We start from the raw sequence: 21,636 nt of genomic DNA, 5'->3' as shown, positions 1-21,636 counted from the left end.
TCTCTTAACAGGATCTTTGTGTCTTTGGTTTTTCTTCTTTTCTTGCCTCAGGTTTATGGCATTGGGGCTCGGAAGGTTTCCTTTCCTTATTGCCAGCTCTGAATTGGACAAGTATGCAAAGCATACCCAGAATGTACAGGTGGGAAGACTCTGCAAAGGACATTGAGCCTCGGCCTGATTCACCTCATGCTTTTCAGCATGCAGATGTAAGCAATGTCTTTAAAAGTCGTCTTCACATTCAGTTCCAGGGCTTATCCTGTTTCATGTGACAGGGATACTCAAACATGGGTTCCCAGATGTGGGAGTACAACTCCCATAATCCCAAAGGTCATTGTGACTGGGAATGATGGGAGCTGTAGTCCAACATCTGGGGACCCAAGTTTGAGGACCTGTGCCATATTGGATGACTACCTCCAGTCTATCCATTTGCAAATGAGGACCTGATCTGTTGAACAGAGGAGATTGAGAATGATCTGACATGGTGCTAGCCATATGTCTGCATGTTTGTAACTAGATATCTGAAATATTTATAAGAACATAAGAACAGCCCTGCTGGATCAGGCCCAAGGAGGCCTATTTAGTCCAGCATCCTGTTTCGCACAGTGGCCCACCAGATGCTGCTGGAAGCCACAGGCAGGAGCTGAGGGCATGCCCTCTCTCCTGCTGTTACTCCCCTGCAGCTGGTACTCAGAGGCATCCTGCCTTTGAGGCTGGAGGTGGCCTATAGCCCTCTGGCTAGTAGCCGATGATAGACCTCTCCTCCATGAAGTTATCCAAACCCCTCTTAAAGCTATCCAGGTTGTTGGCTGTCACCTGATCTTGTGGCAGAGAATTCCACAAGTGGATTATGCATTGTGTGAAAAAGTACCTCTGTTTGCTCGTCCTAAATTTCCTGGCAATCGGTTTCATGGGATGACCCCTGGTTCTAGTGTTATGTGAGAGGGAGAAGAATTTCTCTCGCTCTCCACTTTCTCCACACCATGCATGATTTTCTAGACCTCTTCTCATGTCTCCCCACAGTCGTCTTTTTTCTAAACTAAATAGCCCAGGTGTTGTAGCCTTGCCTCGTAAGGAAGGTGCTCTACGCCCTTGATCATCTTGGTTAGCCAGGCTTTTTATAAACTGCTGATCAACAGCAGGAATTCTCAAAGCAGTTTTACACAGCAAAAGCAATGAGAAGTGGTTCCTTAAGGGTTTGCAGTGTTTTAAAAAAAAACACACACACAAGGAAGACAGCAACTGCATACTAGGAGTGACCCCTACTGCAAGGGTCACTATGCTGGCATGTTTGTAGATATTGATATAGCCCGTCAACATGCATGATGCTTTACAGATTAACAAAAGCAAGGAGGACATGTTGTGCAGTCTATGTTTTGATATCACCCAACTTTATAGCCCATAGAAGCTGATGGAAATCAGAAGCTGGTGGAAATCTATTTGTTTTTTGTTAGTCACTTTAGTTTTTTAATGTTGCCTTGTTTACATGTTTTTGTGCACCACCCAGAGTTTTCAGAGTGGGCAGTATATTAAAGGTTTCTAATAATAAATCAATCAATCGGGGCATTGTCATTTGGTGACCTACAGTTTGGATTTGGATATACTGCTTAAACCTTACTTGTGGCGTATATTTCACATGGAATAAATTATGAAAATCAGTACTAGGTGTGTGGTGTGCATATATTACATTCACATTCTGCTCTGTGTGTGTGTGTGTGTGTGTGTGTGTGTGTGTGTGTGTGTGTGTAATTTAGCACAAAAAGTAGTATAAGCGCTACAAATATACAGAGTAGAAGGAGGGCTCAATCAACATGTGATCATGGAACATATTGAGGGGAAAGGTGATTGTGAGCTGGGGTATGTGTAGTCTCTTTTTAAGGTTTCATAGCTCCACAGCCTAAATACATGAGCCTTTCCAAGACAGGGATGTAGTTCAGACATCAGCAGTAACTGTGGTTTGCTGTTAACAACCACATGAGGCAAACTGTGGTTACTGCAGACCAGAGTTTGCCCCTAAACCTGAACCAGAAACTGCAGTTTGACCCAAGTTTCCATTTCTGGTTTGGAGGCAAACTATAGTTTGCAATTAGATGTAACAACAGACTCTTAATAAGTTTCGCAAGCCAGGGAAGAGAGAAGGGGGCTTGTGAGCCGCAAACATGGCCCCAGTGGCCAAACCATGCTTTAAACCGGTCCTGAGCTGTCTGCTGGGGATTTCTGGATCAACTGGCAGATTCTAAGGGCTGCTTCAGACATGGCATGGAACCTCTGGTGAAGCCAGGCTCTGTGTGATGTCCCTGGGCTTTAGGAGTGCACATTCATTCACCCACCCACCCCCATCCCCATGCAAGTATCTACATCCTATTTAAAACAAGCAGAGATTGGCCGTGTTGTCTGAACCAGTCAATCTCAGTTTACTCTAAACAACTTGCTTCAGAGAACCCGAGATCTATAACTCACTTCAGTCCTTGGGTACAGATCACAGGTTGTCTGAAGCAAGTCATTTGGAAGAAGCTGAGGTTGATCGGACCGGATGACATGACCAATCTCTGCTTAATTTAACCTAAATGGATACCTGTGCTCCTGAAGCCCAGGGACGTCACATGGAGCCCAGCTTTATCCAAGGTTCCGCATCGCGTCTGATGCAAATCTGCACAAACTCTCAGCCTTGGCATTGACCAGCTACACTTGATGGATTTAGCCATGGGTGAGCTTTAACTGTTCTCTCTCTCTCTCTCTCTCTCTCTCTCTCTCTCTCTCTCTCTCTCTCACACACACACACACACACACACACACACACACACACACACACACACACACTTGTGTGTGCAGTGCTACCATTACACCTTGGTTTTGCATGTAATGGCATCTGGCAGGAATGAAAGGAATAAATTGCCCTTTTAAACCATGTTTTAGGAAACCACAAAGTTCTTTGACTCGAGTCGTATGAGGGAGCTGGAAGAGCAGATGGCCTTCATGTCTGAGAGGTGGCATCATCGGGATGAAGAATATGGCAAAATGCTGCTCCTGCTGCAGAATTTCCAGGATCAGGTCACCCAGATGAACGATAAAAGTGAAATGTTGATGCTTATAAAAAACGTCGTGGCCCAGCATATTAGCGGAAGGAAACCTGATGAAACAACACACACCACGGTAATGTGTTTGTAACTGTTTCTTATGTCTTGGGGATGCAGTGCAATCATTGTAGACTTGTCATTTAAAAAACAACTCCTCTTCCTCTGTGACACTCTTTACGAGCAGGATATTTAGGAAAGAAAACTAATATGGGGAATTCAAATTTGTGTGGCTGGAGCACAAGAAATTTCAGCTTGCAGTGGAGGATAATGACTCCTCCATTGGTCTAGCAAATTAAATTTTAGTTGTTCACACAGCAAGCACTCCGTTCAACCAATAAGTTAGTTTAAATGTGAGATGTTAACATGAAAAATGCACATCCAGATGTGAAACCAGCAATGTGAGTATACACAATGCAAATTCCTATCAAGACTGCCCCAGAGTTAAATTGCTGTGTTTTTCTGGCCAGAACAGTACCTCTACGTAGGCAGGGCCTAGGCTGTTTGGGGCTTGTGCCTCTTCTTCAGCAGGTCTCCTGCTCACCCCTCTGCCCCCATGGCATTCTGCTCTTGAAACTGGAAGGAACTTTAATAGTCAATGATATGCCATGGAGTAGGGAGGGTGACGTCTGCTGCTATCCAAAGGGGGGAAAGAACAGAAGAACAGCCCTGCTGGATCAGGCCCAAGCCCCATCTATTCCGGCATCCTGTTTCCCACAGTGGCCCACCCGATGTCTCTGCAAAACCCAACAACCAGGCGATGAAGGTGTGCCCACTCTCCCACCATGGCTCCCTTCAGCTGATATTTGGAGGTGTCTGGCCTTCAAACCTGGAGGTAGCATGTGGCCATCAAGACAGGTAGCCTTTGATAAACCTCTCGTCCATGAAAATCAAGGCCCACGAGCCATGCACAAGTCATTCAACACATTTAAAGTAGCTTAAAAAAAAAAAAAAAGTTCCACCTGATATTGGTACAGGTCTTCTCCAAGAAAAAAGGGTACTTTTTTTCATGAATTGTTTTTAAAAGGATACCTTTTCCCTTTTGACACTGTATTAAATATTCTCTTTTAAGTTTGGAGAGATATTATTCTGGGTTGCACGTTCAGAAGCTACACAGGATTTAAATATGAGAAGAATCTCAAAGAAATCTATAGTCTCCAATAAGCCAATGACCTTTAAAGCTTTTCTGTTTTGTCTTTAAAGCATGACTTTTTGGCCTTGCATCAAGAACACGAATGGCGCATTGCAGTTTTAGAAGATCTCCTTGCAAAACTTTCTGAAAAATCAGAGGTACTAGTAGTCTGTTAAGAAATGGATAATCAATCCCATGCCATCCCAACACACCTGTTTAAGATAATGCTAAATTCTCCATAAAGTACTAGAAATTATGAAATGTCTTGTGATAATGCAAGAGAGAGGATTAGATCAATCCAAGTTTATTCTGGATAAGCAAGAAGAGGGAAGGATTTTTCACTTTTCAAAAGGCCCTAGTGAAAATATGATTTTAAAACCCCAAATTTCAGTCTTGTGAACAAGAGACTTGCATGGCAGATGTGACCATATGTCATGTGTGGTCTTGCATGTGTAGATAGGATTGTGCCCTCCTTTTCTCTGACTTTCCCCCCTTCCCCCATAGCCATATGTAGAGTTAATTGACAGGCGTTGGATTACAGTAACAACCACCTTAGAATCATTTAAGAAGGATTTCTCCAAGTCACATGCAGCTCCCAGCTGGAGTCCAGCCTCTTCCACCATGCAAAGAGAACATTTACTCTACCATCAGGAAGATGGGTTTAATAAGGCTTTCCCATAATATTGAGGGTCCCCTGAAATAGTTCCCCATCTTCTGCTTTTGCAAATCCCAAGTTGGCTGGCTGGGAATCTTCCTACGCAGTTTCCCATTTTATAATTCAACTTAGTAGAATGCATGTGGTTTTAACAACATCTTACTGTGTTTTAGGGCATCCAAAAGGAACTTGATCTTACCAAAGCAAGAACAATGAGGTATGACTACAGCTGGTATGCTCAGTTGCGAATTGGTCACCAAATGGTAGAAAATGCCCTCTAAATGGATAGTGGCTACTACCACTATGAATGTCACGGTGAGAGAGTGTGGTTTTAAATACTGAGTAGTCGTCAGTGTGACGACCCTCCACTTGCAATACAGTTCTAGAGTTCTGTAGCACCTTCTAGAAATGTATTTTGCAATCCCACTGTGACAATGAGAATTTAATGTCTTGCCAGCAATCCTCTTATGTTAACAGTGTACTTATTTTCATTGCTTTAAAGCATATGCTGTGAGAATAGATCTTAGAAGTCTTCATCAAATTCAAGTTGTGGTCCTCCACTAGCTTGCTACCATTTTGACATGGAACTATATAGTCAGGTGAATAGAAACCGTTTTTATGTAGTCTGTTCTATGTAGACTACATGTATGTAGATGTTCTATGTAGTCTATTCACCTATGTAGCCAGGTGAATAGAAACCGAGTACTGCGTATGATTCTGGTCACCACATCTAAAGAAGGACATTGTAGAATTGGAAAAGGTGTAGAAGAGGGCAACCAAGATGATCAGGGGCCTTCAGCACCTTTCTTATGAGGCAAGGCTACAATACCTGGGGCTAGTTAGTTTAGAAAAAAGATGACTGCGGGGAGACATGATAGAGGTCTATAAAATCATGCATGGTGTGGAAAAAGTGGATAGAGAGAAATTCTCTTCCCTCTCACATAACACTAGAACCAGGGGTCATCCCATGAAATTGATTGGCAGGAAATTTAGGACCAACAAACGGAAGTAATTTGCCTGGATGGCTTTAAGAGGGGTTTGGATAACTTCATGGAGGAGAGGTCTATCAACGGCTACTAGTTGAAGGCTATAGGCCATCTCCAGCCTCAAAGGCAGGATGCCTCTGAGTACCAGTTGCAAGGGAGTAGCAGCAGGAGTGAGGGCCTGCCCTCTGCTCTTACCTGTTGGCTTCCAGCAGCATCTGGTGGGGCCACTGTGTGAAACAGGATGCTGGACTAGATGGGCCTCCTTGGGCGGTTCTTATGTCTCCCATCACACAACTGCTTTAAAGCAGCCATTGGAATGAAATGTCCTTTCATACCCTTTATATGATATCAAATTAAATTTTTAAAAAGAGTTCACACCGTTATATCTATAGAAACGTCTTTTTAAAAAAAACCTTGGGTGGCTTTGGATGTTTGCCCAGAGTAGTGGCAGAGGAAATGGTGAGTGGCACCTGCTACGCCTCCCTCCATCTCCTCTTCCAGGTCTCCTGCAAAGATGAGCCGATAGTCTAACTCAATATAAGGCAGCTTCCTATGTTCCTATAAACATTTTTTAAGAGAAATAGCTCAGTCCCAAGGGTGGTGGGTGTCCTTAACGCACTGCCCTGGAGGCAGGTAGATGTTAGCGCTCAGATCCTAGAATGTTGCACCAAGGATAGTTCGATCACTGGCCCTTAGTCAGGATGCCTCCGTGGCACCCCCTCCATGTTTGAGGTGGTATGGAACTAGTTTGAACACCAGTTGCTTGAGCGGCGGCAGGGAGGGCAGCTTGGGAGGCTTCTGCCACCTCTGCCCTGCTCAGTGGGCTTCTCAGAGGCATCTGGTTTGGCCACTGTGTGAAGCAGGATGCTGGACTTCCTTGGATCTGATGCAGCCAGGCACCTCTGTCTTTGTTGTGTGTCAGTGACAGCGATGAACAAAACCAGCACCTCTTCTCCAAGATCAAACGTCTAGAACTGGAGTTGTCGCAGATGAAATTGGAACTGCTCAGTCTGCAGGGAGTGAAAACCAGCTGTGACAGAATAGACACCCTTCACGAAAAGGTACGTTCAGAAGGGACCGCTTAACTAATGCAGCTCAAAACCTTGCAGTCTTTGTGGTGACCCCGTAATCTTCACAATGTGGGTCACCTGTGGAAGGATTTCCAAGCTCCCCAAACACGCTCTGTAGCTCCTTCAAGCCCCTAGTTCTGATGCAGCCTTTTGCAACCGAGGTATAATTCCTGGGCATACATGAAACTACAGATGGAAATGGTTGCACAGTAGACTGTACTGTACAATGGGGTTCTCAGACTTGGATTCCCATTATGTTGTGAGCCCTTTGGGGACAGGGAGCCATCTTATTTATTTATTTCTTTTCTGTGTAAACCGCTTTGGAAACTTTTGTTGAAAAGCGGTATATAAATATTTGTTGTTGTTGTTTTTGGAGTGCAACTCCCATCATCCTCAGCTACCATGGCCAAAGGGATGATGGAAGTTGTAGTCCCAACAACATCTGGAGACCCAAGTTTGAGAATCTCTGCTGTTAGATTCTGAGGTTCACAGGATGGTCTGCGAACATATGGATGGCCCATCAGTTGCTGTGGGCAGGCAGTGGTACATCGGTCAGTAGCAGAAAATCTACTGGTTCTGTAGTAATTTGGCATTTTTATTAGTGTTTATTGCTCCCATTGAAGACAAGGATTAATGGATTCTGAAGCCAAGATCCAAAGAGCTGCTTAGTGGGATATTTGGCTCTTTTCTTTGAACAGCTGACCCTGTGATATATAATAAATTCCTTTTGAAACTCTGTTCCAAAAGCAGTTTTCCATTTTGGTATGGAGGAAGCATTTGAAGGGGAAAGCAAACATAATTTCCCCTTAGATTCCTAGCACAGGTTTCATTTTTCTTTGGATCCTGGCCTGGGCTAAAGCCAAAGGGTCTAAGCTTTATCTAGGTTCTGAAGGTATACAACTTAGTAAGTAGACATGAAAGGCTACAGTGAATAGCTAAGGCTGGAAATCCAAACATCATGCTGTTGAAGTGGAAGTAAGATAGATGGCGTGATAACGTTTTCTTAACTGGAGCCAACTGAAATTCTGTAATTTCTGCTTGTCTTGTGGTGACAGATCAGTTAACCCATCTTCTGTATTGGTAGTAAATTCAAGGATTGATTCTAGCTGTGCAAATGACTAGGCTAGGAGGAAAATGTCCCTTTAACAGGCATTAAAACATGGTGCTCTTGAAGCAACACGTTTTGTGTTTGGTGCTCTGCTCGTTGGGATGAGGAGGACTATAAACGAGGCTGGCCTGTCCACTAGTCAGACCAAGGTGGCTGCCTGGGGTGCCAGTTCTTGGGGGGCACCACAGCCCCCTAGACGAAAGTTGAGTGGGCAGAGCCCGCCTCCTAGCTGGTCTCTGGCTTGCTTTCCTCCCCCTCCTCCTCCCTGCTTTGCTCTGCTCCGTTGTTGCTGCAGCTGCTCAAACCGGAGCCTCCATCCTGGCTTCTCAAGTGCCCAGAACAGAAAGTGATGCGGCAACAGCTGGCTGGGCTGCAGTTGGGCTTGGCCGCTTGTGCAGGGAAGGTGCTCACAGTGTCATTAAAAGCTGCCTCTCGGGAAGACAGAGAGTTTGGTTGACCCTGAGGATCTCCGGGGGAGAGGTGGGCAGTGGCCGCAGAGGAAGGGCGGGCATTGGGCAGGGAGGTCCCCAAGTGCCTCGACTCTTTCCCTTCTCTCGCTCTTTCTAGGTAGATGCCCAGGTTAGAGAATCGGTCAGGTTCATGTTTTATGGCAACCAGCAACAAGAGTTGCCGGAATCGCTGCTTCAGTGGCTGACCTCCAGGTTTGTGAGCAAAAGTGACTTGCAGGCTCTGCTGCGAGACTTGGAGCTGCGCATCCTCAGGAACATCACTCTGCACATGTCCGCCACCCATTCAAGGCCGACTGCAGCAGCCGTGACGAGCATTGTGAACGGGTCTGGGCTTGCAGGGATCACCGAGGCGGTAAGCAAAGGCAGAGAAGTGTTCAGTGTGCTGATGGTTCTCCAGGTTCTGCAGCAGAAAGATAACTGCTCTCATGCCCTTTTTATCTGAATCCAAGGGTAGGGTTTTTCCAAGTTATTTGATGTTAGAAATCAAGAGGTTGTCTTAAATCTTTCAGGTAAATGCACATATCATGTGTATTTAGTGTATACTAAATATTTAGTGTATCTAGCATAAGTATTTAATGTATACATGTATGATGTGTATTTAGCCTGTATTTTTAAAGGGGGTTGTTGTCTTAAATCCAGAGCTGTCCTCTATTCAGGTAAATATGCTACTCGGATTGTGTCTAAATGTAAGTTGGCTACTGCCATTGATACTACTTTATAGAGTGCCTAAAGGTGTCCTAGGTCCTGCCTGCAAGTTTATAATCCTCCTGTTTGGGGATTCCCAGCCTTAGGTCCCCAGATAGTGTTGAACCTCAGCTCCCATCATCCCCAGCCACAGTGGCCAAAGCCTGGTGGTGATGGGAGTTGTAGTCCAACATCATCTAGGGACCCAAGGTTGGGAACCCCTGTATCACATGCCAGCCACGTGGAATGATCCCTGAGGCAGCGGTTCTGGAAGGGGAGCCGCCCAAGGGCACCTGGTCCCAGCTAAGCTGATGGAGTGGGCCACGCTGCCTCCCCTTTGCTGGTGGGTTGGATGTTCATAAAGAGAGTCCTGGGGGAGGGGGGGAGAGCCAACTCAGTGAAATGTAATCTTCTACCAGGAAGTATTGCAGGGAAAAGATGCAAGTTCAGAACGGCTGATACTTCATAAAATAGCAATAGCAGCAAGTAGACAATTCATGTACTGCAGAAGCGGCTCAAAATCCAGGCTCCAGCCCAAAGTCTCACTGCTTCCAATTTGTTCTGTCACCTCACTTCAGAACAGTAGCTCCGTTTTGCTCAGTGTCCGGCAGGGATTGAGATACCTTGACCTAGGGAGGGTTGCGATAGCTCTGTCCGAGACCCTCTGATCTAGTGAGACTGTGAAGTCGGATTTACGAGACCTTGTCATCCTGCCTTATAAAAAGCATGCAAGATTCACAGGCGCAAAGGCAGCCAGCTCTTCTTCTGTGGCTTATCGTGCTGCTTTTACATAGTGGCGAATGATGTGTAGACCAGTGTTCCCTCCAACAGGGATTCCCAGAGGTTGTTGACTACAACTCCCAGAAACCCCCTGCAAAAGCCATTGCAGCTGGGGGTTCTGGGAGTTGCAGTCGGCAACCTCTGGGAATCCCTGTCGGAAGGAACAGAATTCTGAACTGTTGTCTCTCACGGCTGCTCCTTTTCTTCCATCTGTGTATATCTGCAGCAAGCACACGTTATCGTCAACAATGCACTGAAGCTCTATTCTCAAGACAGGACTGGCATGGTGGACTTCGCTTTGGAATCTGGAGGTAACTACTTGGAGAAAAATGCGTTGTTTTACACCCTGTTCTGTCCCAGGGTTCTGAGTAACCGTTTAAAAAGCATCGAAATCAAGCTTAAATACTGATCTCTAATACGTACCTCGTCCCATAACAGACTTGATTCAAGGCACGAGATTATTTGTGTGTGCGAATCTCCAGAAGTAAGGGAGAAATGAGTGGGTTGGAATAGGAGGGGCAAATGTGGAGTGAGAAAATGATGTGGAGCAGGGATGGGATTCTCTCCCAAGAGAGGAGGGAAAGTATGTCCCTTAGGCTTGACTCCTGATCCAGTGATCTTCAAGTGGGGGGCTCTTTGGGCAAAAAAAAAAAAAAGCATTGAATTAGAGAGCCATTTCCACTGGGCTGACTACTGCACTGTACTCAGTGCCAGGAGGGCCCTTAAGAGAGAGGGAGCCCTCTGAAGAGCTCTGTGGGGAAAGTGCTGGGAAGGGCTACATTTCCCAGCATTCTGTGCAGGCCTTCCAAGCTGGGTTAGGGACTTCAGCGGGCTCAGACTCCCTTAAAGTGCTGGCCTGGTGCTGGCCAGAGCTTAACCATGCACCGTGAGAAGAGTCATCTCCACATGGTGCCAGTGGGACTGTGCAGAGTATTCAGCTTCAGCCCAAGCTTCACACTGGCCCACTTAACAGCTAGAGGGCTGATGGCCCCCAGGCCTTACAATGAAGAACACTGTCTTGATCACTTAACTGCAGCTCAAAGGGACTCGTTTTGTCTGCCTCAACCTTCCAACTTTTACAGCTGCGAATTTGTGGCTGTGCTGCTCTGTAAAGCAGAAATACACTCCTACCGAGCAGCAAGAGGATGAGCTAGCCCCCTTGCCCAAAGTCCATCAAAGCAGCCCCGAAAAGCCCCTGCTGCTTTGTAGCAGAATGTCTTGATTTTTTAAACTGAAAAAATGAAAACTAAGTTCTGCCTTAGTAGCCACCAATCTGCCTAATTGCCGGGTGGATGGGTAGGTGGGTGAGGGCTGTGCATCAGACTGTGCCGTGTCTTTTCTTCTAGGTGGCAGCATTTTGAGTACTCGCTGCTCAGAGACGTATGAAACCAAAACCGCCCTAATGAGTCTCTTTGGGATTCCTCTGTGGTACTTCTCTCAGTCTCCTCGGGTCGTGATCCAGGTAATTTAAAGAGGGATTAGAGAGATTCAGGAGCAGATACTCATCAAGGACTATTAGCCGTGATAACTAAATGGAAGCTCCAGAGACAGCGTGTCATGGGATGCTGGTTGCTGTGGGGTGGGCGGAACAGCTGGGAGAGACTTTTGTGGCCATCTCAAGAACTTAGGGAGCTGCCTTATACTGAGTCAGACCCTTGGTCGATCTAGCTCAGTATTGTCTTCACAGACTGGCAGCGGCTTCTCCCAGGTTGCAGGCAGGAATCTCTCTCAGCCCTGTCTTGGAGATGCTGCCAGGGAGGGAAGTTGGGACCTTCTGCATGAAAGCATGTAGTCAGATGCTCTCCCACTGAGCTGCAGCCCCATCCCAAAAGGTCTTCATAATTACTGGAAATCTGTTCAACTTAGGAACATAGGAAGCTGCCTTATACTGAGTCAGACTCTTGGTCCAGCTAACTCAGTACTTTGTCTACTAAAACTGGCAGAGGCTCTCCAAGGTATCAGGCAGGCCTCTTCCCCAGCCCTACCTGGGGATCCTAGGAAGTTTACCTGGGACCTTGTGTGTGGGAAGTAGATGCACTTCCAGATGGGAGCTACAGCCTCATCTGCCTTAGGCTGTAGTGGCTGGGGATGATGGAAGTTGTAGTCCAACAAGATCTGAGGACCCAAAGTTGGAAACTCCTGTTCTAGGGGACAAAATGGGCCTGATCCATGACCTCTGTGAACTGCATATGTATCCTTGGACATGGTCCCCATGTCTGCAATGTGAAGGTTTTCCATAATAAGTCTGGTGTATCCCTTGAAAGCAAAAAAAGTTTGAAGAACTTGGGGTCTTGAATTGTCTTCTCCCAAGGCCAACAGAGGAGAAACGTTGCTCTCTAAGGAAACGTTGCTCTCTACAGGGGTGTCCAACTGGCCTACAACTCCCATCACCCCTGGATACTGGCTCTTGGGACCCAGGGGTGATGGGAGTTCGTAGGCCACGAACAGCTGCAAAGCTGCCGTTTGACAGCCTCATGCTGTTCCTACTCAACTATAGTATTGTTGCTCATGCATTTCTGTATTGCTGAGTCGCGTGACTTAACATTATTCGTTATGGAGGCCCCCTCCAACCCCAGCACAGCATCCCTCCAGTGGCTGTTGCTGGTATCTGCCCTATGTTTCTTTTTAGACTGGGAGCACTTTGGGGACAGGGGACCATCTTATTGATGTATTATTTATTGTTCTATGTAAACCGCTTTGAGAACTTTGGGTGAAGAGCAGTATATAAATTTCAGGAGGAGGAGGAGGAGGATGCAATATATTAAGTCGTTATCCACACGGTTATATCCTCACTGTCTATGGCATCTTATTGTTTTGATAATTCACTGAACTACAACTTCATATTCATTTCTTCCCCTGTTTTTCCTCAGCCTGATATGTATCCTGGGAACTGCTGGGCTTTCAAGGGGTCACAGGGATACCTTGTCGTAAGGCTTTCCATGATGATCTACCCTACAACGTTCAGTCTGGAACATATACCAAAAACACTTTCACCAACAGGCAACATTACCAGTGCTCCAAAGGATTTTTCAGTATACGTAAGTTTGGCAAAACTGTGTCTGTCTGTCTGTCTCTCTGTGTGTTTGCACTGTCCGGCTTTTGGGAAGAGGAATTCTCCAAAGTGCCCTTTCTGCTTTCTCGCAGTGAATTATAAGCACGGGCGTTGCCTCAGAGTTGGGGAAGGAAGGAAGTTTATTCACTACTCCTTCTCCCCCATCAGTGGGAGCCAAAAGCCTGAGCTCTTCTCCGGGAGACTGTCAGGCCCACAAACCCCGTCCTGACTGATCTGCTCATCCTTGGCAGCCTCTGCCTTAAATAAAGCCCTGCATCTCGGACACTCCTCCCCGCTTTTAGCCGGCTCCGTCTTCCCTGGCCAGACACGTGTCCTGGACACCCAGCCCCTGGCCTCCAAAGGGGGCTCATTCCCCAACTCCACCCCGCCTTCTCATTCCTCCAGCTGTGGAGCTGCTATCCTGGCTATTCCCTCTCCACCCATCTGCTGCCTCTTGGGTGACATGTGCCCACCCCCCAGCAGCTGTTGCACGTCTCTCTGAATCCTCTTTGGCTCCTGAGAGGTAATTGCCGGGGCTGTCCTGGCGTCTGGAGCCCCCAGCTTCAGGAGTCGACACCGACTCAGTGGCACAACCTTTAATATCTCAGTTATGATTTCAGTAAATAAAAGCAAGTTGTTTATTGCCCATCCCATATCCATTCTTCTCTGAGCAGCTTACAAACTAAAAGCAGATTTTACTATGTAGCACAACCCAAATGAACCTGCTCCAGAACTTTCTTCCCTTTTTTTCTTTTAAAATCTTTATGTGGCTGTAAGAGCAAAGTGTTTTTCAAGCCCTAAGTAGTCCCCAATTATCTGGAGCAGTTGCACAAAAAGTGTCCTACACTTCAGTAGTCCTTCAGCAGGTGGCAGTTAGAGCAGAGAGGAAGGAAGGAAGCCCGCTCCCGGAGACTGCTCCTTTGGGCTAGTGGCGAGGGTCCCCACCAGCCAGAGGACTAAGTTGCACCACTTCTATCCAAGCGAGAACACCCCCCCCCCCACCGGAGAATATTGGCCTTGCCCCAGCAGTCCACGTGGGCCTTCTTTCAACACATCACTCCGTCTGGAGGCCTTCAGCTGCTCGCTGTCCTCAGCCTGCTGCTTCTCCTCGCCTTCTCTTCTGCGTCTCTTTCATTTTCAGCCTGAGGGCAGAGCCTGTGTGTCTCATTTTTTCCGTGGATCTGAGGCGCTTTGGGAGTCTATCTTTGTCTGAATAGTGGGATAAAAATAGAACGGGCATAGAAATGATAAACCAAGTTATTAACACTAATAGGTAAATGTGTAAGGTAGAACTGGAAAGTCAAGATGTAACTGTTATTCACAAAAAGCCATTCTCAGCCTGTACAGAGACCACCTTTCAGTTCTTTCTGATACTGCAGCATCCTGAGGGTTTGATACTGTCGTCTGTATAAATCCAAGCACTAAACGGCTAGTCTTCTTCTAAAACTACTGGGGGAGTGGTGGGGGCTGGGGTATGTCCTCTGTCACCTCTATTTCCTATCTCTCAACATAGTGAATCTTTGTCTCTTTCCTTTTCAGGACAGTGAGAGTTTAAACCTTAAAACAGAATCTTGTGTGGTGAGAATCTGGCAAATATTAAACACTTTGTGCATGTTTGCAGGGTCTTGAAGACGAATATCAGGAAGAGGGTGTGCTTCTAGGGCAATATACCTATGACCAAGATGGAGAGCCACTACAGATGTTCCAAGTAATGGTATGTCCCTGCTACTAGAAAAAACAACCTTAGAACATAGCTGTCTTTTGCTTCTCCCTGTTCCGCTTCTGGAGCTGTCCTCTTCTGGTGCTGCCATGGGCCCATAGCATGGAAATAGCAGTGTGTTGGGAGGATCTGACCTCTTCTAAACAAATGGTATTGGTACCTCTTCTAAACAAATGATTGTGTCAGTGACAAGTGGAATTCAAATGTCTTTTGTATGTTCCAGCCTTAGAAATATGCCCACAAGAACTACTAGCCTCTCACAAAAATGTTTGCTATCTCCTTTGCTCACATGTGGTCATTTGCAGTTTATCTAATCACCTGAAAGAGTCCCTTATTCATCAAAGGCAACCAGGCAGGTGACTGCTTTTATTCTGTACTGTGCAAGCCTGGCTTCTGCTGACTTCAGGTGTCAGAAGCCAATCACATCAGAAACATCAGAAGCCAATCCGAATTCTTAAGGGCTAGAGCAGAGCTGTTCTCACTAAACGCCTGGAGTGAGAACAGAGTGAACATGTTGTTGTGATTCATTCCCAGGACTGCTTCTGATGGTTCGAATCAGATCTCTCGGCAGTGTGGCTCCTGTTCTCACCTTTCCCTCCCCGCCCGCCCACCCAGCAGCGCTTTCCTTCCCCACCAGGTGCGGCGGTTTCCCCTGATGCATTCCCCTTCATCCACGCATGGACCGTCCTAGTGAAATAAATAGATAGAAGATAAATATAGAGATAGAAGATAGATAGAAGATACCCTTGCTATGGTTCACTCATAATGGTTTCATAGCTTTTTAAGGAACCAGTGTGTTTATGGGGCAGGGTCATAGGAACATAGGAAACTGCCATATACTGAATCAGACCATTGGTCGGTCTAGCTCAGTATTGTCTTCACAGACTGGCAGTGGCTTCTCCAAGGTTGCAGGCAGGAATCTCTCCCAGCCCTCTCTTGGAGATGCTGCCAGGGAGGGAACTTGAAACCTTCTGCTCTTCCCAGAGCAGCTTGATCCCCTGAGGGGAATATCTTGCAGTGCTCACACATCAAGTCTCCCATTCAGATGCAACCAGGGCAGACCCTGCTTAGCCATGGGGACAAGTCATGCTTGCTACCACAAGACCAGCTCTCCTCTCCTCCAGTGACGGTTCAGAGCCCCAGATCTCATCATGCAGAAGGGAAGCACAGCAGTGGAGGCACCTTGCCAGAGCAAGGGAGAGAGCACCTAGCCTCACCTAGCTCTCTGCTGCTTCTACCTTCCTAGGTGCTTGTATATTATAACATTAGAGACCTTTTTAAAAAATCATATTCTTGGTGGGGCATGGTTGGATTTAATTATCAGGAGGCAGGTTGTGGGCCCGGATCTTTTAAAGCAGCATCTAGCATCAGATAAATCCCTGCCTTTTAGACTCACCCCTGATTCAGTAGGAAGCTCGCCATCAAGTTTCCTTGATGATCAGTGAATTGGGCAGGGACGCTGAACTGTATCTCTGCATCTGGTGTTTTTTATTCTGGTGCCTTAATTATGGTCCATTGGGTTTTCCTTGCATGGAATCGTCTAAAGGACATCCACTCCCAGGTGAACCTGCCCCCCCCATTGTGAAATTGGCTGGGGGCGGACTCTGTTCACTGTTCCTCCTCCTGCCTGGAGTATGGTTGGTGGGTGTGCAGGGCCTCCTTTTGGCATTTCAGAAATTAGTGAAAACTTTTGAATTTAGGTGGCTTGCAAGTTGTATTGATTACTGCACCTTGTGCTTTAAATTCTTGCTCCTGATGTGATGTGTTTTTTATCTCATGCTGCTTTTAAAAGTTTGTATACTTAAAATTGGATGCCATTTTGGTGGCTTCAGCAGCATTTGCATTTTAAAATAAATACATGGGGCAGCATCCAGATCAAGGAAGTTATGCCTGAGTCACACTGAAATTAATGAGCTTTGTTTCATTGACTTCAGTGGTGCTCAGACATCAATCTTTTTTCCTTTGGTCCCCTGTGGGAAGGGTTCAGGTTGCCCAAAAGGTGTTTACTGGTGGCTATAATTGTTGTCAGAACAGGTGTGTGTGCTTTTTCGATCCAGGCCAGATTAGTCATTTTCTTTTCCTGCAGTGTATGGCTTTGCTTGCTCGAGTCACCTGGAGTGCTCGCTCTGCAGTTACCTTTCTCTGCTGCCTTGTTCTTGGCACACTCTGATCTCCATTGCATAATGAAGGATAACATCATGAAAAAGTCTTCCTTTTGGAGCTTTCCTTAGGAATGAAAAGAATCTCAAACCCTTTTTCCTTCCCCTCCCCCCCCAAAAAGAGTGAAGTGCAGGTATACCCCTCGCCTGGGTATATGCACTGTCAACACTGACTGGCAGCCACTTTCCTTGGTTTCAGGCAGGCGTCTCAGTCTCGGCCCTACCTGGAGCTGCTGCCAGAGAGTGAACCTGGGACCTTTTGCAAGCCACACAGATGCTCTGCCACTGAGCGACGTCCCTATTCGCAGGCCTCCCCTCTCTCGGCCTGCCTACGCCTCCTCCATGTCCCAGTGGATGGGGGCAGGGCAGGGCAGGGCAGGGCTGCTAGGGAAGGCTAGCTCACAGACCCGAATCTGAAAGGGCCTGGGCCCAGCTTGCAATGGGGCAAGCTTTTTTGAAAAGGGGGAGTCTAGAGTTCCGACTCCCCCACCTGCGAATTCACCCTCCTCACTAGTATCATAGAGACTGGTTGCAGGGGACTTAGTGACACTTTCCTTAAAGGCTGCTCTGTGGCTGGAATGGTGATTGAGACGTGTTGAGCAACTGCCATAAATATGAGGCTGTGATTATTTTAAAAATTAAAAGGACACAGTCCAGCCAATGCTAACACTAACTTCAGTGAGAGAGATTTAAGCATGTATGTGTGCTTAACTGTCCCACCGAAATCCACAGGAGTCTTCTATGCAAGCCTCAGCATGCTGCAGGTGCATTACATGTTTAAGAAAATAATTCCTCAGTTGAGCAACTTCTTTTCTTTCCCCTTCTTCCTCCTTTTAGGAGGCAACTGAGAAAACATTCCAGATAGTGGAACTGAGGATTTCTTCTAACTGGGGCCATACAGAGTACACGTGCCTCTACCGGTTCAGAGTGCACGGGAGACCTGCTGGATGAACGCGTCGGATGCTTCTCCTTGTACATTTTTCTGTCTATATGTATATAAAGGGAAAGCCTGGGACACTGGAATCCTCCAAAGGGGAGGAGAGGTGCCGTGCTGCAGGTTCCATATTCCTCCTCAGCTCAGTGTAGACAACTGCCAACAGAACCGTATACCAAACCTAAAGGGTAGTTGCACTGTTTGTGACTACCAGACAGCTTTATATTTTTTCATGTGTTCATTCTGAGAGAAATATTGCATGCCAACCACCCTCATTTGCAAACCCCAGTTAGCAAGCAGGTAAAATACCTATTTTATCACTTCAGAGTATAAAGTTTTTAATTTTTTTTTCTTTTTTGGCAGCTAGGAATCTGTTGTTTTCAATGTTGGGGCTACTCACTTCTGTTAACCTGAGATTTTTAAAAAGGACTCTGGGTGCAATCATTCACACTCTGCAGTTGTGCAGTTTCCAGTCATTTCAACTGGCTTTGCATGAGGTTCCAGTGCAAGTGCTGTTTGAAATGAAAGGAGACTTGTGTGGCACCAGAGACTGGCTGCATTGCTTCTTCTGACGCATTCTGACCACACTCTCTCAGTCCCGAAACTACACTACATATTAAGAGCACCGAAAGCAATTAAAACACAAGACCTATGACAAAGCTAGGAATGAAACAAAAAGCCTGGTTATAAATAAGCATCACAATTTTAAGCCTTTTAAAAAATAAAATCTTCCCCTCTTGAGCAAGTTGATGGTCATAGTAACAAAGAGTGATTGAATGAGTCGGTATGTTGCTTTGTAGGTGAGGTGCAAATGTGGTCAAATCGAAGGATAGCTTGCATAGAAGGGAAGAGGAAGAAGCGGTCACTTGGACAGGATTGCATGGCAAAGGCTCACATGACTAGGTGCTCTGTGGTGGGTGAGATGTGAGCAAGAAAGATAGACATGGAAGCAGACTTGGAGAGCTTGTGCCACAAATACTCAACTTGGGATGAAGCGATTCCTAAGCGAGGTCCATGCCTGGGGCTCATTCGCACATTGTGTTGGTCCAGTTTACCTTCCCAAAGTCTTTTTGCTGCTAACTCTGGAAAGCAGGGGAAACCTCACAAATCTGAATGTGTAGAAAAAGACATCATAGGCATGATTTTGACATCAGTCTTCCACAAACATTGGTATCTTTAAAAATCAACAACTAGGTTGTGAAACGCAGCTAAAGTTCCACTAGAACGCCTATGGAATAAGGAACTTTCCTTTTCTGTGGACTACTGTTCACAGGTTGGCAACCTGGAATCTGTTTGGATTCAATTTGGAAATATAATTTGAAAGTCCCTTAGGGGAAAGACTTCTTAAATTGACAGCGCATAGAATTTTTTACTTTACTCATGACCTGCTTTTTGGGGAAATCAACTTATAATAGTTTGTTTGTGTTCTTTTTAGAAAGGTGAGATGGCGCGAACTGGTTTTCTTAATAGAGTTTATGTATGTTGCACAAGAGTCCTGAAATATTTATTTAAAAGAATTTTATCTCCAGAAGAAGACTGTTCAGTTGCAAATTGAACCAATGGTGTGGTGGGAAGAGCTTGCTAAAACATGTACAGGTGTTTCATATACTGTAGCTTAAATATATAAATCAGAATTATCCTGTATAGAACCTAAATTGAGAAGCTGAAGGGGTGGGGAATATTTTGAATAACACTAACTTATTTTTAAACAAGCGAGATAGGACTTTGTGCAATGTATTTTTGTAAATGCTTTTTCAAAATATTTGTCTCTGGTATCCTTTGCTGCCTCCAAACTGACAAGAAGCTATTGAAAAATGTTTAAGAGTTTTAATTTTTGAAAGTGCATGTAATATTTGGAACTAAGTAATAAAGGTTTTTTTTCCTTTTTGGTATTTATGCTGAATATTACTGAATGTTAGAAGTCCTTGAAAAGCAGCTGCTAATCACATCATTATGGTTCATATGCAATGCTGCTTGTTTGAGCAAACATCAGCATGTGATTGCCTCTGTACAGGTGTCAATATTAACAATATTAAACTGTCTGCTGTTTTTAAAAGGATTAGACAAACTCATGGGAGACAGCTTAATCAAAGGCTAGGATAGCTAAATGGAGCACCTACTGGCAGTAGCTTTCTAGGGTTTCAGGCAAGGGATCTTTCCCAGCCCAACCTGGAGATGCTGCCAGGGATTGAACCTGGGACCTTCTGCATGCCATTACCTTCCAATCCTGCTTATGAGAGTCCCAGAGGCACTGGCTGACTCGTGTTGCTGGAAACAGAATTCTGGACTGGATGAACTCTGGTCTGATTGAATGAAGATCTGTCCGTGCCTAGATGCTGCCCGCATTTATTTCTCTGGACACTCTCTCTTTTTGCCCCTTTCTCCACCCAGCACTGCCTTCCAGGTACAGAGCATATTTTTCCCACACACTGTGTTTGAGGGTTTGGGATTCTATTGAGACAGTACTCTTACTCTCATTTTTAGATCCAAAGACTGTAAAATTTGACCATAATGTGCCCTGTGTGAAGGTAACATGTGACCACTAAAGGATTAAATATATATGATTACTACTCATATATTGCTTTTCAACAAAAACGTTCTCAGTGTAGCTTGCCTAGAAGGAATAAAGTGATTTCCTTCCCAAAGAGGCTTACGGTCTAAAAAGGAACGCAAGTGAGACAGCAGCAGCAGGCACTGGGAAAGGGGCTGGGCAGGGACAGTTGCTCTCCCCTGCTAACAACATACTTCTGAGGGTAAGAAAAAATGAGAGACCCCCTGCAAAAGAATCAGCAACCCAAGGCAAGAAGGCTGGACCACATGTGAAAAGGAAATTATTCATTTATTATACAAGAAGCTGATCCTGCAGAAGGTGGGGCTCAAGTCAAGAGCTCTGGTACATGCAGAAGCCTTGAAGGGTTGTTAGAAGCCACAAATAATATCTAGTTACTGAGCCGAGGCTTCTGTTCTGCTCTGTTCAGGCTGCCTAGTATCGCTTCTCTGCCAGCTTCCCCTCTCGGGCAGAAATGGTGGACAAATAAGCTTGCAGAGGTGTGGAAGCTGTTACAGAAGATGACTCAAGAGTGTTTTCTACACCCATGAATAACTCTAGCTAATCTCGTTTTGGTTTGGGGTTTTTTGGTAGCTGGCTATGACATCTTTTGCCTTAGTAGCCCTCGCCCCTAATCCAGCAACTGCTGTAGTCAAGGCTCAAGTATGTGCCTCTTTTTAAACAACTGAAACCAGTTTTAAATATGTAAACATCAGAGAGTCACAAAATAGGGTAAAGCATTGATGCAGATGGGGAAAGAAGAGGATAACATCATTTGGGTCTCATTCCCCACCTGCCTGGGGTGGGGTGGGGGAAATTGTTGGATGACTGCCAGGTCATCAGAATTCGGATTACTGAAGGTGATTTGGCTACCAGGGGATCACAGCCTAAGAACTGGCTCCAAGACTGTTGGTCTATGGCAGCAGTTCCTAACCTTGATCCCCAGATGTTGCACTACGACTCCCATCACCCCTAGCCACAATGGTCAGCAACCAATTGGGATGACGGAAACCGCCCCCACCCCAGCTGGGGAATGCCTGCTCTAGGGCTGTGGCCGCCCTGCTCCAGTTCTTGTTCAACTGCCCCCCAGTTAATGACTCGCCTCTTACCTTTTTAGGAAAACAGTTGTCAGTTCTTAGCATTCCTGCAGCTTAACCCTAACCTGCACTGTGCAGCAGTCCCAAGGGCAGAGCGAGGGGAGAGGGGGCCCATGTTTGCCCCTCTCCCCAGCGGCCCCTCGGAGTGAGGGAGATGATGAAGAAAAGAG

General features: G+C 46.0%; 1 protein-coding gene across 22 annotated transcripts in view; it reads left to right on the top strand.

Moving 5' to 3' along the window:
- SUN1 (Sad1 and UNC84 domain containing 1) overlaps positions 1-19,713 on the top strand; it is a 63,241-nt gene extending 43,528 nt beyond the window's left edge. For all 22 annotated transcript variants that reach the window (XM_053276224.1, XM_053276218.1, XM_053276213.1 and 19 more), the window contains 11 exons: positions 52-206; positions 2,914-3,150; positions 4,275-4,361; positions 5,032-5,075; positions 6,767-6,905; positions 8,590-8,844; positions 10,183-10,267; positions 11,303-11,418; positions 12,827-12,994; positions 14,630-14,722; positions 17,725-19,713. In XM_053276224.1, the coding sequence (XP_053132199.1) occupies positions 52-206; positions 2,914-3,150; positions 4,275-4,361; positions 5,032-5,075; positions 6,767-6,905; positions 8,590-8,844; positions 10,183-10,267; positions 11,303-11,418; positions 12,827-12,994; positions 14,630-14,722; positions 17,725-17,838 (1,493 nt within the window). In that variant the 3' untranslated portion in view covers positions 17,839-19,713. The remainder of the gene's footprint in view (positions 1-51; positions 207-2,913; positions 3,151-4,274; positions 4,362-5,031; positions 5,076-6,766; positions 6,906-8,589; positions 8,845-10,182; positions 10,268-11,302; positions 11,419-12,826; positions 12,995-14,629; positions 14,723-17,724) is intronic.
- Positions 19,714-21,636: the final 1,923 nt, after the last annotated feature.

This window comes from Hemicordylus capensis, chromosome 13, assembly GCF_027244095.1.
Source record: "Hemicordylus capensis ecotype Gifberg chromosome 13, rHemCap1.1.pri, whole genome shotgun sequence".
In the NCBI taxonomy this organism is placed as follows: domain Eukaryota; kingdom Metazoa; phylum Chordata; class Lepidosauria; order Squamata; family Cordylidae; genus Hemicordylus; species Hemicordylus capensis.
This window is presented reverse-complemented; position numbering and strand designations above follow the sequence as displayed.